This window comes from Corythoichthys intestinalis, chromosome 6 (genome assembly GCF_030265065.1).
Source record: "Corythoichthys intestinalis isolate RoL2023-P3 chromosome 6, ASM3026506v1, whole genome shotgun sequence".
Taxonomy (NCBI): domain Eukaryota; kingdom Metazoa; phylum Chordata; class Actinopteri; order Syngnathiformes; family Syngnathidae; genus Corythoichthys; species Corythoichthys intestinalis.
In genome coordinates, this window is record NC_080400.1 from 4,426,975 (window position 1) to 4,443,967 (window position 16,993).

Below are 16,993 nucleotides of genomic sequence, written 5' to 3' on the forward strand. Positions count from 1 at the left end.
TCGCTATGCTAACCTGTTAAATATTTTCATTGATAAAAAACAAAAAAAATATGATGACAAGACGAGAAATCTTTCCATTTTTTTACTTCTTCCAATTACGATGATCCCTCGGAAAGCTGGCGAGGATTACGAAACAGATGGATTAGGAATTAATTAAAACATCTGGAGTTTGTCTACCCGCAATGCTAAATCGCGCAATGTACGCGCTAATACAGGGGTGTCAAAGTAGTTATGCTTTCCTTATGTTGGCCAAGCTGCTGAAACGTCCAATCCAACAGGATTTGACGGCAGATTGGACGTCGAGCGCCGTCAATGGTGCTAGAAGATGAGCATACAGAGCCAGTCCTTCCAGTATAAGTGAATGTCGTACCGCACACATGCTATTTTTAGACCGTGACGTCGCATCATAAAGCGGAAGTAGGACATTATAGAGCCGCCCTCGCAAAGACACCATGTTGATTCTGCTACGTTTCTCTGGTAATCTTTCAAAAACGAACATGCCGATTACACATTGCTTTTTTGGAACTTGTAGAAACGACTCTAGACATTACGACATACAGTGGGGCAAATAAGTATTTAGTCAACCACCAATTGTGCAAGTTCTCCTACTTGAAAAGGTTAGAGAGGCCTGTAATTGTCAACATGGGTAAACCTCAACCATGAGAGATAGAGTGTGGAAAAAACAACAGAAAATCACATTGTTTGATTTTTAAAGAATTTATTTCCAAATGAGTGGAAAATAAGCATTTGGTCACCTAAAAACAAGCAAGATTTCTGGCTGTCAAAGAGGTCTAACTTCTTCTAACGAGGTCTAACAAGACTCAACTCGTTACCTGTATTAATGGCATGTGTTTTAACTCATTATCGGTATAAAAGACACCTGTCCACAACCTCAGACAGCCACACGCCAAACTCCACTATGGCCAAGACCAAAGAGCTGTTGAAGGACACCAGAGACAAAATTGTAGACCTGCACCAGGCTGGGAAGACTGAATTTGTAATAGGTAAAACGCTTGGTGTAAGGAAATCAACTGAATTAGAAAATGGAAGACATACAAGACCACTGATAATCTCCCTCGATCTAGGGCTCCGTGCAAGATCTCACCCCGTGGTGTCAAAATGATAACAAGAACGGTGAGCAAAAATCCCAGAACCACACGGGGGGGACCTAGTGAATCACCTACAGAGAGCTGGGACCACAGTGACAAAGGCTACTATCAGTAACACAATGCGCCGCCAGGGACTCAAATCCTGCACTGCCAGACGTGTCCCCCTGCTGAAGCCAGTACACGTGCAGGCCCGTCTGCAGTTTGCTAGAGAGCATTTGGATGATCCAGAAGAGGACTGGGAGAATGTGTTATGGTCAGATGAAACCAAAATAGAACTTTTTGGTGGAGACATAGGTTCTCGTGTTTGGAGGAGAAAGAATACTGAATTGCATCCGAAGAACACCATACCCACTGTGAAGCATGGGGGTGGAAACATCATGCTTTGGGGCTGTTTTTCTGCAAAGGGACCAGGACGACTGATCTGTGTAAAACAAAGAATGAATGGGGCCATGTATCGAGAGATTTTGAGAGAAAATCTCCTTCCATCGGCAAGGGCATTGAAGATGAGACGTGGCTGGGTCTTTCAGCATGACAATGATCCCAAACACACAGCCAGGGTAACAAAGGAGTGGCTTTGTAAGAAGCATTTCAAGGTCCTGGAGTGGCCTAGCCAGTCTCCAAATCTCAACCCCATAGAAAATCTGTGGAGGGAGTTGAAAGTCCGTGTTGCCCAACGACAGCCCCAAAACATCACTGCCCTAGTGGAGATCTGCATGGAGGATTGGCCCAAAATACCAGCAACAGTGTGTGGAAAAGCTTGAAAACGTTTGGCCTCCGTTATTGCCAACAAAGGGTACATAACAAAGTATTGAGATGAACTTTTGGTATTGACCAAATACTTATTTTTCACCATGATTTGCAAATAAATTCTTTAAAAATCCAACAATGTGATTTTCTGTTTTTTTTTCACATTCTGTCTCTCATGGTTGAAGTTTATCCATGTTGACAATTACAGGCCTCTCTAACATTTTCAAGTCGGAGAACTTGCACAATTAGTGGTTCACTAAATACTTATTTGCCCCACTGTATGAAGGATGAAACCAAAAACTCGGAGGAAAAAATGTGAAGAATGAATCAACTTCCACAGACTTTTAACGCCAGCTTGGCAGTAAACATTTATGCAGTAAACATTTTGTTGAGTTGGCATCGTCTTTCAGAGGACAAAGAGGTCAGCCATTTTGATATTTTTAACTTATTTTTTTAGCGTGACGTTGTGCCGTGCCGCTTCTGTCTGACAATGAATGACCTGAAAAGAATTCAAATGGAAAAAAAAAACGACTTTAAAAAATAATTCACTTGCATATTTTAAACTTTTAAACAAATGACGTTACAATGACAAAAATGGTGTCTGTAAAAGTCACATATATCTACTTCATAACTACCGCCAAATTGTATTTTTGTTACTTTTGCATTAACCCTGACACGTTAGATGATAAATAATCGATCCAAATAAACAAAATTTGAAAATAAAAGTTTCAAAGGGTAAAAATGGCTGTCAAAATTATCGCGTTAATGGGCGTTAATTAATTTTTTAAATTAATCACATTAAAATATTTGACGCAATTAACGCACATGCCCCGTTCAAACAGATTAAAATGACAGCAGTGTAATGTCCACTTGTTACTTGTTTTTTGGTGTTTGGCGCCCTCTGCTGGCGCTTGGGCCCAAATGATTTTATGGGCTTCAGCACAATGAGTGAGCATGTTGTAATTATTGACATCAACAATGGCGAGCTACTAGTTTATTTTTTGATTGAAAATTTTACAAATTTTAATAAAACGAAAACATTAAGAGGGGTTTTAATATAAAATTTCTATAACTTGTACTAACATTTATCTTTTAAGAACTACAAGTCTTTCTATCCACGGATCGCTTTAAGAGAATGTTAATAATGTTAATGCCATCTTGTTGATTTATTGTTAAAATAAACAAATACGGTACTTATGTACTGTATGTTGAATGTATTTATCCGTCTTGTGTCTTTCCATTCCAACAATAATTTACAGAAAACTATGACGTTTTATCGATGGCTTGAATTGCGATTAATTACGATTAATTCATTTTTAAGCTGTGATTAACTCGATTAAAAATTTTAATCGTTTGATAGCCCTAGTAAATATATGAAGAAGAAAACATCTCGACCACTCTTTGATGTCTTCGATTTCTGCATCGCGACCCTTGTTATTTGACCATATTTCACCCATAAAATCCCCTCAAAATCCGGCTGTGGCCATTCATATCTGTGTCTTGACACTTGATGATACATGCTACATGGAGTTTTTGGATTGAAACGAGGTAAGTACGCGATGATATCTCGTTAAAATCACGGCGTCTTTAATTCTGCTCTCGCGTGCTCTCGCCTCCAGTTATGTTTTGCTGTTTTAAATTATTATTATTATTTTTTTAAATGCCTTCCTGTTCAAAATTTTTCTTCCCCCAGAAAATAGAGATTTTAAGATTTCCAATGATGTATCACACATGCATATAGGACAATTTTGAAATTTGGTCAAACTGGGGGTCTCAGAGCGGAGCTTCAAGTCACCTAAGTATTTTCCACCATAATAGAGTTCATTTATTTTCCCCGAAAATTAACTCAAACTATAGCCAATAATATCGAAACCCCCGGCAACAAAAGTGAGTATGCCCCTTAGTGAAACTTGTCAATATTAACATAAAACATGTCAACTGTCAATATTTTGTGTGGCCACCACTATTATCCAGAACTTTCTTTACTCTCCTGGGCATGGAGTCGACCAGAGCTTCACAGGTTGCCAGTGGAATGTCTTCCACTCCTCTATGACGACGTTGCCGCATATTTGCGCACATCCACCTTCAGCTTGAGGGTCCCCCAAAGATGTTCTATTGGGTTCAAGTCTGCAGACATGCTTGGCCAGTCCATCACCTTTACCCTCAGCCTCTTCAGTAAAGCAGTGGTCATCTTGGAGGTGTGTTTGGGGTCATTGTCATGCTGGAACACTGCTCTGCGACCCAGTTTCTGCAGGGAAGGGATCATGCTCTGCTGCAGTATTTCACGGTACATGTTGGAGTTCATGTTCCCCTCAATGGAATGTAACTCTCCAACACCTGCAGCACTCAAGCAGGCCCAGACCATGACATTCCCTCTACCATGCTTGACTGTAGGCATGACACTTATCTTTGTACTCCTCACCTGGTCGTCGCCACACACGCTCGAGACCATCGGAAACAAACAAATTAATCTTCGTCTCATCAGACCATAGGACATGGTTCCAGTAATCCATGTGCTTTGTTGACACGTCTTCAGCAAACTGTTTGCGGGCTTTCTTTTGTACCGTCTTCAGAAAAGGCTTCCTCCAGGGGTAACAGCCATGCACAGCAATTTGATGTAGAGTGCTGCGTATGGTCTGACCACTAACAGGCTGACTGCCCACCTCTTCAATCTCTGCAGCAATGCCGACAGGACTCCTGCGACAATCCTTCAAAGAAAGCATTTGGATGTGACGCTCAGCTTCTTTGGACGACCGACCCGAGGCCTGTTCTGAGTGGACCCTGCTCTTTTAAAACGCTGGATGATCTTAGCCTCTGTGCTGCAGCTCAGTTTCAGGGTGTTGGCAATCTTCTTGTAGCCTTGGCCATCTTCATGTGCGCAACAATACGTCTTTTAAGATCCTAAGAGCATTGTTTGCCATGTGGTGCCATGTTGGAACTTTCAATGACCAGTGTGAGAGCTACACTACAAATTTGAACACACCTGCTCCCTATGCACACCTGGACCTGGTAACACAAACGAGTCATATGCCATTTTGGAGGGAAAATGACAAGCAGTACTCAATTTGGACATTTAGGAATGTACGTATTTTCTATGGGGTGTACTCACTTTTGCTGCCAGGGGTTTAGATATTAATGGCTATATTTTGAGGGGAAAATAAATGAACTCTATTACGTAAGCTGCACACAGACTACTTTTCATTGTGTCAAAGTGTCATTTTGTCCCATGAAAACATATACCTAAATATCTGCAGAAATGCGAGGGGTGTACTCACTTTTGTGATACACTGTGTATACACACATATATATATATATATATATATTTTACACTCACTGGCCACTTTATTAGGTACACCATGCTAGTAAGGGGTTGGACCCCCTTTTGCCTTCAGAACTGCTTCAATTCTTCATGGCATAGATTCAACAAGGTGCTGGAAGCATTCCTCAGAGAGTTTGGTCCATATTGACATGATGGCATCACACAGTTGGTGCAGATTTGTCGGCTGCACATCCATGATGCAAATCTCCCGTTCCACCGCATCCCAAAGATGCTCTATTGAATTGAGATCTGGTTACTGTGGAGGCCATTTGAGTACAGTGAACTCATTGTCATGTTCAAGAAACCAGTCTGAGATGATTCCAGCTTTATGACATGGCGCATTATCCTGCTGAAAGTAGCCATCAGAAGTTGGGTACATTGTGGTCATAAAGGGATGGACATGGTCAGCAACAATACTCAGGTAGGCTGTGGCATTCCAACGATGCTCAATTAGTACCAAGATGGATGGATAGAAAGACTTGTAGTTCTTAAAAGATAAACGTTAGTACAAGTTATAGAAATTTTATATTAAAACTAGGGCTGTCAAAATTATCGCGTTAACGCGCGGTAATTAATTTTTTAAATTAATCACGTTAAAATATTTGACGCAATTAACGCGCTAGGCCCGCTCAGACAGATTTAAATGTCAGTACAGTGAAAGGCAAACTTGTTAATTGTGTTTTATGGAGTTTTTCCGCCCTCTGCTGGCGCTTGGGTGTGACTTGCATATGTTATGTGGCGTAATGTCGCCCTCTGCTGGCGATTCAGTGCAGCTGATTATTTGGGTTTCGGCGCGCTTTTCTGACGTGATTATATGTCGACGCGAACTCACACTAACAGACAGTGCTATTCAGACCAGCTAACGTCAGCATCCAGTATTCAGTGGCAGTTCTCATAGCCCAGGGGTGTCCAAACTTTTTGCAAAGGGGGCCAGATTTGGTGTGGTAAAAATGTGGGGGGCCGACCTTGCCTGACGTCCTTTACGTAGAATAAATTATTGAAGAAAATTTTTGCAAGCCATTCCGTGTGTCACTTTTGCTTTATTTATTATTTTTTTAAAATTAATAATTTCAACAATCAACAATCTCGCAACTAGCTTTTGTGGCTTTCTCTTTCGGCTCTTGTGAAATACTGCAGCTGTAAAATTAAACTAGCTTCAACTTGCTTGAATTTCTCGCTGCGTATCTTCTCTGTAATCTTGTCGTACATGTCAGCGTGTCTCGTTTGGTAATATCGCCTCACATTGAACTGTTTAAAAACAGTGACTTCTCTTTGCAAATGAGGCAGACACAGCTGTTGCGTATTTTAGTGAATAAATATTCCAATTTCCACCTACCCTTGAAGCGTCCGCTGTCGCAGTCAACTTTTTTTGTTTTGTTTTGTTTATTGTCGTTATTTTAGAAAATTGGGAATAAAGGGTCACCCGGGGTAATGTTGCTTAGAGTGCTTCTGCCTTTTAGTGGGTAAACGAGGAGCAGCATTTAGTGTGTAAGCTACTTCATATGCTGGTAGCAGTACTGCTGTCCAATTTACTAAGCGTGTGTGCGGGCCAGGCATTACTGATTTTATGACAGAGGCTGGGGGCCGGATGAAATTTGACAAAGGGCCGCATTTGGCCCCCGGGCCGGACTTTGGACATGTCTGTCATAGCCCCATCACACTGTTTCTGTCTAATACATGCATCGCTTGTGAGTTATATTCCTCCTTTGTTTATATTCATGAGCATTATATAGTTATTGATGATGTGTATTTGAATTTGTTCACATATATGGTGAAATGCAGTTACATTGTTAGATGCTTGTGAGCTAATTGGCTAGTGCTACTGCTCAAATGGACACGTGTGTGTACATTTTATGTTATTTTGTGATTTATGCAAATTATTGACACAATGCCTTGTTATTTTCAGTTTTACAAAAATACAAGAAACGTGCTCCTGTCAAAAAGAGATGACTTCAGTAAAGCCCATGCAACTTTGCCACACCGTCTGATTTCTTTTTGGAACTTATGTTCGCTCCCTGTCAATTTGTGTACTCACACACATTGAGGACAGCATAGGGCAACTAGTTTATTTTTTGATTGAAAATTTTACAAATTTCATTAAAACGAAAACATTAAGAGGCGTTTTAATATAACATTTCTATAACTTGTACTAATATTCATCTTTTAAGAACTACAAGTCTTTCTATCCATGGATCACTTTAACAGAATGTTAATAATGTTAATGCCATTTTGTTGATTTATTGTTATAATAAACAAATACAGTCCTTATGTACTGTATGTTGAATGTATATATCCATCTTATCTTTCCATTCCAACAATAATTTACAGAAAAATATGGCATATTTTATAGATGGTTTGAATTGCGATTAATTACGATTAATTAATTTTTAAGCTGTAATTAACTCGATTAAAAATTTTAATCGTTTGACAGCCCTAATTAAAACCCCTCTAAATGTTTTCATTTTAATGAAATTTTCAATAAAAAAATAAACTAGTAGCCCGCCATTGTTGATGTCAATAATTACTTACACAATGCTCATGAGTGCTGAAGCCTATAAAATCAGTCGCACCCAAGCGCCAGCAGAGGGCGACAAAACTCCGAAAATACATCAAGTACACATTTCACTGTGGTATCATTTTAATCTGTTTGAGCGGGGCATTTGTGCGTTAATTGTGTCAAATATTTTAAAGTGATTAATTAAAAAAATTAATTATCACCCGTTAACGCGATAATTTTGACAGCCCTAATATATACAGTATATAATAACAACAACAAAAAAAGTAAAAAATAAAAAAGGAAATTCTAAAGCGAGAACTTAAAGGTCAGTAAAGGTCAGGAAATAAGATATAACTCACAAAAAGAAGTAATTTGTTAGCAAGTTTCCTTTTTACTCCACTTGGGTTTGACGACCCAAAATAAATAAATGATGAAAATTTGTCCTGTGATTTTTTTTTCTGGTGTCAGCGTTTTCAAGTTGTTAAACTGTTTTCACTTCCTTAAATTTATTGTACTATTGACAGCAGACACTATTTATGTATATGTATATTCAGACACCATATTATATATGAATGCAAACTGATTATTGGTCGAGTCTAACAATGATTGTAAATTCAAACAATTACCACATTCAACTTGCATTTGCATGCAGCTCAGTCAATCACCAATGAAATGGACTTGTATTGCCACCTACGTGTCTTGCTGTGCTACTGCACTTTCTAAAAAAAAAAAATATATATATATATAATATATATATATATATATATATATATATATTCTTTTTAGATTTACATCAGTCCGTAATAGTTTCCTTTTGAAGCCCATTATGTTGGCCAACCTATATCAATATTTAAGCTATTTGTCTGCCAACGACGGCACTAGACGTCCAATCCCAGTCAAGCTAGGCTGTCAATGGCCACCATTAATGGACTTATCAATGAGCAAATGAATCCATTTTGATCGTCAATAAACCATTTGGAAACATTGTTGACCTCAAAATTGTCTGAATCCTGTTTTTTTAGCCTCTTGGTAACATTTTCCTTTAAAAAAAAAAAAAAAAAAAAATTAACAATTTTTTGTTTTGTTTTGTTATTTTATACGTTTTATTTGACCTTTTCTTTATTATATTTTTTTATATTTAACTGTATTTTTAAATTATTTTATGATATTTTTAAATTTAATTTTTATTATATTTTTAAAATAATTTTAATACGTATTATATTTATTTTTGGGGGGGATATTATTTTTGATAATTTCTTATGATATTATCATTTTATTGCATGTTTTATTTTTCAAATGAGCCCCTGAAAAGCCAAATATTCTTTTTTCAGGGGTGGGAAAGTAAATATTGTCTCTTTTTTTCCATTTAAAAAAGTTGTAGGTTTTAAACTAGAAAAATTGAAAAACATTTTAATTTTGACTTTTTTAATTTCATTTTCAATTGGCCAGAATTTTATGATTTTGTTTTCAACTATTTCTTTGAAAAAGAGGGGAAAATCAATAAACATTCACTTTCTCTTTTTTATTTCATGAAAAAAAGTTTTCTCTAGTTTTTTTTTCTTTAGCATTTTTTTTAAATGAATACTTCTGAAATACGAAAACTTACTATAAATTATATTTTAGCAAAAACAAGCTGTAAAAAGTGGACGCATATGATTTACTTTTGTGAGCCACACAAGATAATCTTTACTTGGATGAGCATTTCAAAAGAGCACTTTGTTGACATATGAACTTTATTAAAAAGAAAACATTTCATAAAAAATAAGTCAACGAAGGCTCCGGGTTAATGTGCCACAGTGCTTTTCAGGTCCAAGGCACAGTTAGCATATAATTGCATCACGTGTAGCCATTTTGAAAAGTACTAGTACATTACATTAACCTGTTGTTAGCAGTGACAGTATTCAAATAGGAAAATAGTCCGGTTAGTGCTTTGCATATATGTATAGTGAAACAACAATATAACATTTGACAATTTCAAAAAGAAATGTGAACGATTACTTTTCAGTGCCATCAACGGTGACAGACGTCAAATCCGTTTCAAACGGATTGCTCGTCTATCGCCGTCGATGGTAGCCAGTGAGCTAATGTGCGTGTGTTGGGATCAGATGGAGTATTTCTCTGAGAAATGATACAACAGTACGGTAGGGCTGCGACCATTCATTGATAACTCTTTTGATACTCGATTCATCATTTACAGACATTAAAAATTGTTCAAATCCTCTACTTTGAGCCACTTATTAAATGTATCGTTTTATTTATATTCACAGTGGGGCAAATAAGTACTGTATTTAGTCAACCACTAATTGTGCAAGTTCTCCCACTTGAAAATATTAGCGAGGCCTGTAATTGTCAACATGGGTAAACCTCAACCATGACAGACAGAATAAGGAAAAAAAAAAGAAAATCACATTGTTTGATTTTTAAAGAATATATTTGGAAATCATGGTGAAAAATAAGTATTTGGTCAATACCAAAAGTTCATCTCAATACTTTGTTATGTACCCTTTGTTGGCAATAACGGAGGCCAAACGTTTTCTGTAACTCTTCACAAGCTTTTCACACACTGTTGCTGGTATTTTGGCCCATTCCTCCATGCAGATCTCCTCTAGAGTAGTGATGTTTTGGGGCTGTCGTTGGGCAACGCGGACTTTCAACTCCCTCCACAGATTTTCTATGGGGTTGAGATCTGGAGACTGGCTAGGCCACTCCAGGACTTTGAAATGCTTCTTACGAAGCCACTCTTTTGTTGCCCTAGCTGAGGTTTTGGGATCATTGTCATGCGTAAAGACCCAGCCACGTCTCATCTTCAATGCCCTTGCTGATGGAAGGATATTTTCATTCAAAATCTCTCGATACATGGCCCCATTCATTCTTTTGTTACACAGATCAGTCGTCCTGGTCCCTTTGCAGAAAAACAGCCCCAAAGCATGATGTTTCCACCACCATGCTTCACAGTGGGTATGGTGCAATTCAGTATTCTTTTTCCTCCAAACACGAGAACCTGTGTTTCTACCAAAAAGTTTTGGTTTCATCTGACCATAACACATTCTCCCAGTCCTCTTCTTGATCATCCAAATGCTCTCTAGCGAACCGGAGACGGGCCTGGACGTGTACTGGCTTCAGCAGGGGGACACGTCTGGCAGTGCAGGATTTGAGTCCAAGGCGGCGCATTGTGTTGCTGATATTATCCTTTGTTACTGCAGTCCCAGCTCTCTGTAGGTCATTCACTAGGTCCCCCTGTGCGGTTCTGGGATTTTTGCTGACCGTTCTTGTTATCATTTTGACGCCACGGGGTGAGATCTTGCATGGAGCCCCAGATCGAGGGAGATTATCAGTGGTCTTATATGTCTTCCATTTTCTAATAATTGCTCCCACAGTTGATTTCTTTACACCAAGCGTTTTACCTATTGCAGATTCAGTCTTACCAGCCTGGTGCAGGTCTACAATTTTGTCTCCGGTGTCCTTCGACAGCGCTTTGGTCTTCGCCATAGTGGAGTTTGGAGTGTGACTGACTGAGATTGTGGCCAGGCATTTTTTATACTGATGAGTTAAAACAGGTGCCATTAATACAGGTAACGACCTTGTTAGACCTCCTTAGAAGAAATTAGACCTCTTTGACAGCCAGAAATCTTGCTTGTTTGTAGGTGACCAAATACTTAATTTCCCACTCTAATAAATTCTTTAAAAATCAAACAATGTGATTTTCTGGGTTTTTTTCCACATTGTGTCTCTCATGGTCGAGGTTTACCCATGTTGACAATTACAGGCTTCTCTAATCTTTTCAAGTAGGAGAACTTGCACAAATGGTGGTTGAGTAAATACTGTATATAAAAAATAATTAATCAGGATTTTATAAGGTAACGACTTTGAATTTTTTTATGCCGCTGCTAATGGAGTCTCATATATGGCTAAGGCAGGTGCCTGTTTTGGTTTTAGGTCGGTAGCAGCTTTGGTTTTGAAAATATTTGAAGTTTTAGAAAATAGGCCCCCTACGGATCGGCCCTGCGCCCCGTGTCATGTCAATATATTATGAAGTCTATCATCAATATCAAAGCATCTACTATTTATTCACTTGGCTAGAGGATAATGGAGTATGAGCAATAAATAATCAGTGATTAATCAACTATCAAAATAATCGTATCTGGCAGCCCTACCGGACGGTTACGACCGCGCTTGTAAGTATGCTACAGTAAAATTCAACCATACACAGTATACGCATGTTAATTTAAAACACAAGAAAACTCCACGATCGGAAATTACAAGGACGTCCACCCACTTTTCACGCATTTTCATCCAAATCCGGCGGCGAGAACTCGGGCAGGAAGTGCAGATGGTCCTGATCCGAGAAGTGCTCCACGCCGACGTTCTTGCGTAGCCTGCAGATGCTCTGTCGAGTTTCTTCCAGGTTCTGCTCTAGCTCCGCACGCTCCTCCAGAAGCTTCTTCTTCTCACTTTTCTGACACGAGTTGAAGCAAAAAAAAAAAAATTATTTGCTGCCCTAATCCTCCAAATTCAAATAACACTTACTGATAGTAATGCAACGAGACCGTTTTTTGGCTTTCGATACTCGGCTGTGTGGTATTTGTCAGTGCCGATTTTGTGAATATATACAGTGAGGAGCAAAGTATTTGCATCCGTTGTGATTTTGCAAATTCACCCACTTAGAAAATAGGTAAAAGTCTGAAATTTCAATCATAAATGCATTTCGACTATTAGAGACATAACATTTATAAAATCTGGAACTCACATTTTATGATTTTTCAAAAATATATTTGTAATTTACTGGGGTTCATACGTATTTGTACTAGGGCTGGCGAACGATTAAAATTTTCAATCGAGACAAGATGGATATATATACATTCAACATACGGTACATAAGGACTGTAATTGTTTATTATAACAATAAACCAACAAGATGGCATTAACATTATGAACATTCTGTTAAAGCGATCCATGGATAGAAAGACTTGTAGTTCTTAAAAGATAAATGTTAGTACAAATTATAGAAATTTTATATTATATTATATACAGTACTGTGCAAAAGTTTTAGGCAGGACACCTGCCTAAAACTTTTGCACAGTACTGTATATTTTTATTATATTATGTATATACAGGATATGCTGTATGTATATATTTTCCCCATGTGGAAGCTTCCATGAACAAAAACATATATATATATATATATATATATATATATTATATTTCAATCAAAAAATAAACTAGTAGCCCGCCATTGTTGATGTCAATAATTACTTACACAATGCTCATGGGTGCTGAAGCCTATAAAATCAGTCGAACCCAAGCGCCAGCAGAGGGCGGCGAAACTCCATAAAACAATTAACTAGTGGGCATTTCACTGCACTGTCATTTAAATCTTCTGAGCGGGGCATGTGCGTTAATTGCGTCAAATATTTTACCGTGATTAATTAAAAAAATAAATTATCGCCCGTTAACGCGATAATTTTGACAGCCCTAATTTGTACCCCTAGGAACATCAGTGCTAATATTTAGTGAAGAAACCTTTGTTTGCAATTACTTAGGTCAGACGCTTTCTGTAGTTCTTCACCAGGTTTTCACGTACGGAAACAGGAAATTTGGCCCATTCCTCCACACAAATCTTCCCTAGATCTGTCAGGTGTCTGGGTTGTCGTTGAGAAACACCAAGTTTTAGCTCCATCCAAAGATTTTCTATTGGATTGAGGTCTGGAGACTGGCTAGGCCACTCCAGAACCTTGATATGCTTTTTACGCAGCCAGTCCTTGGTCAGCTTGGCTGTGTGCTTTGGATCATTGTCATGTTGGAAGATCCATCTTCAAGTCTCTGACTGAGGGAAGGAGGTTGTGGCTCCAAATCTGAGAAATCACCATCTTCTGCTTTATACATTAGAGTTGTGGTACCTCCTTTGCCGAAAAGCATGAGGTTTCCGCCCCCATACTTCACAGTGGGGATGGTGTTCTTGGGACTGTACTCATCCTTCTTTTTCCTCCACACATGACGAGTAAAGTTTGGACCAAAAAGTTCTACTTTGGTCTCATCATACCACATGACTTTCTCCCATGACCTCACTGAATCATTCAGATGGTCCCTGGCAAACTTCACATGCACTGGCTTTAACAGTGGAACCTTCTGAGCAATGCATGGTTTTAAACCATTGAACTATAGTGTTCTTTGAAACTGTGCATCCAGCTCTCTTCAGGTCATTGAGCAGCTCCTGCCGTGTAGCTCTAGTAGGCTGAGCACTCGCTTTTCTCATCATGAGTTATGCCCCACGAGGAGAGATTCTACACGGAGCCCCAGTCTGAGGTAGATTATCTGTCATGTTTAGCCGTTTCCATTTTCTAACACATCTGTTGATTTATTCTCACCACACTGTATTCCAATTGTCCCATAGCCTTTTCCAGCTTTGTGGAGCTCAACAATTTTTTCTCTGGTGTCTTTCGAAAGCTCTCTGGTCATGCCCATGGTAGCAGTTGGATTATGACCGACTGTGGCGTGCAGAGGCGACAATAATGAGCTCAAACGGGTGGTGGGTGGGTGGTTACTCATGGTGTAAAGGTGGACTTTTTTAAGGTAGACTTACAATTCTTTTAGTGTCAAAATTATTGTTGATTCTCAGGGATACAAATACTCATGAACCCCAGTAAATTACAAATAAATTATTTTTTTTTAAAATCATACAATGCGATTTCTGGATTTTTTTTCAGATTATGTCTCTATGAGTGGAAATGCATTTATGATTGAAATTTCAAACCTCTACCAATTTTCTAAGAGGGTGAATCCAAAATCACAAGGGGTGCAAATACTTCTGCTCCTCACTATACTGGTCCTTCTCAAAAAAATTGCATATCGTGATAAAGTTCATTATTTTCTGATAAACATTAGACTTTTATATAGTTTGGATTCATTACACACAACGGAAGTAGTTCAAGCCTTTTATTGTTTTAATATTGATGATTTTGGCTAGAAAGTCAAGAAAAACCAAAAATCCCTATCTAAAAAAAGATAGCATACCATGAAAATGTACTCTAAAGAAGCTACTAACCTAATCATCTGAATCAACGAATTAACTCAAAACCCCTGCGAAAGATTCCTGAGGCTTTTCAAAAACTCCCAGCCTGGTTCATCACTCGAAAACGCAATCATGGGCAAGACTAACGACCTGACTGCTTTTCAGAAAGCCATCACTGACACCCTCAAGCAAGAGGCCAAGACACAGAAAGACATTTCTGAGCAAATAGGCTGTTCCCAGAGTGCTGTATCAAGGCACCTCAGTGGGAAAGAAAAAGTGTGGCAGGAAACGCTGCACAACCAGAAGAGGTGACCGCACCCTGAGAAAGATTGTGGAGAAGACCTTGGGGGACCTGCAGAAACAGTGGACCGAGTCTGGAGTAGAAACATCCAGAGCCACCGTGCACAGGCGTGTGCTGGAAATGGGCCACATGTGCCGCATTCGCCAGGTCAAGCCACTTTTGAACCTGAAACAGCGGCAGAAGCGCCTGACCTGGGCTACGGAGAAGCAGCACTGGTCTGTTGCTCAGTGGTCCAAAGTACTTTTTTCAGACGAAAGCAAATTTTGCATGTCATTTGGAAATCAAGGTGTCAGGGTTTGGAGGAAGACTGGGGAGAAGGAAATGCCAAAATGCCTGAAGTCCAAGGTCAACTACCCACAGTCAGTCATGGTCTGGGGTGCTGGTCTTGGTCTACTGTGTTTTATCAAGGGCAGGGTCAATGCAGCTAGCTATCAAGAGATTTTGGAGCACTTCATGCTTCCATCTGCTGAAAAGCTTTATGGAGATGAAGATTTCATTTTTCAGCACGACCCGGCACCTATTCACAGTGCCAAAACCACTGGTAAATGGTTTACTGATCGTGGCATTACTGTGCTCAATTGGCCTGCCAACTCTCCTGACCTGAACCCCATAGAGAATCTGTGGGATATTGTGAAGAGGAAGTTGAGAGACACCAGACCCAACCCTGTGGATGAGCTTAAGGCCACTATCGATAACACCTCAGCAGTGCCACAGGCTGATTCCCTCCATGCTACGCCGCATTGAAGCAGTCATTTCTGCAAAAGGATTCCCAACCAAGTATTGAGTGTAGTGATGCACGATAATACATTTTTCAACCGATACCGATAACCGATAATTTTCTCCTCATTCCAACCGATAACCGATAATGTCAAGCCGATAATTCTATTAAAAGATTTATGTAAAATTTAAAAGTATACACAAAAGAAAATATTACTGTGCAAAAATAGAATTTATTGCTCTTTTTTTCAACATAAAATATGAACAAGTCGTCAATTCAAACATCTAAATAATGACAGATTGTCTGACATTGTGTAAAGGTAAAACTTTGGCAACAATTACTTACAGAGTAAATACCTAAATTGCACAAAAATGCCTTTAAAAGTAAGCCATTCCTAACATATATAACATTAATACACTGCAAAACACACCTCCTTAAAACTAGTCAGTTTTAAGTGTAAATCTATTGGCAATAAGTGAAATTATCTGCCATCGCTTCAAGTGTATTTCTCTCAAATTTCTTGGAAGAAAAATAGCTAGCTGAAAATAATCTTAACAGCCTTGTTTTAAGCAATACATTATTATACTTAATCCTAAAAAAAAACTTGGAAGAAGGAAAGATTTTGAATAATATTTGTAGCTACAGAATATTGATTTAAGAATTTGATTATCTACTGTGACTGTAATTGAGCAGAGAAATAAGTTAAATAATTTGAAAAGTGATTGCTAATGTTATATGCTTTGCTGCACACTGTGAAAATGATTAACTCAAAAGAGCGAGATGTCATGTACCCATTCTGCAGCGCTTTGTTTACATTTGCGGCTTTCACGACATTTGCTTTACAGCAGCTAAACTGCTACACGGCAGTACTATTTGGATGGAGTTGGAGCTCGCATCCGCATGCGTGTTGTTTTGTGCCTGAGTTTTGTTAAGCTGAAAATAAAGGCAGCGTTACAAAGTCATCTGACCGCTCGTCATTTTACATACTGAATGCATTATTGACTGGCTGACTTCGTTTTCTCCATGTTTAAATTATCATCTAACCACTGTGCCGTCATGATAAGCTTGCTTACTGGACATCACTTTATCATGAAGAATGGTGGTCCTATAAACTGCAGTATTCTTTTATCCAGGGCTTTGGTTCTCGGGTCATTTAGGTAAAAAAAAAAAAAAAAAAAAAAAACGTGTTTTGTTTCGGCGGCGGCGGCAGCTACGTTCGTACCGGATAATCCGACCGCCCCGGCCGGTTCGCCGCGGCGTATTCGGGTCCTGGCTCTGCTCGCACGCCGTGGG

The 16,993-nt window shown here is 38.9% G+C and overlaps 1 protein-coding gene across 2 annotated transcripts in view; it reads right to left on the reverse strand.

Moving 5' to 3' along the window:
• Positions 1-2,120: 2,120 nt before the first annotated feature.
• LOC130917236 (transcription regulator protein BACH1-like) overlaps positions 2,121-16,993 on the reverse strand; it is a 37,456-nt gene continuing 22,583 nt past the window's right edge. Inside the window, exons 5-6 of one of the 2 annotated variants that reach the window (XM_057838438.1) lie at positions 11,949-12,128; positions 2,121-5,662 (exon numbers count right to left, since the gene is read on the reverse strand). In XM_057838438.1, the coding sequence (XP_057694421.1) occupies positions 11,952-12,128 (177 nt within the window). In that variant the 3' untranslated portion in view covers positions 2,121-5,662; positions 11,949-11,951. Of the gene's footprint in view, positions 5,663-9,419; positions 12,129-16,993 lie in introns of those variants that run through there. The other variant, XM_057838437.1, reaches the window with a different exon arrangement.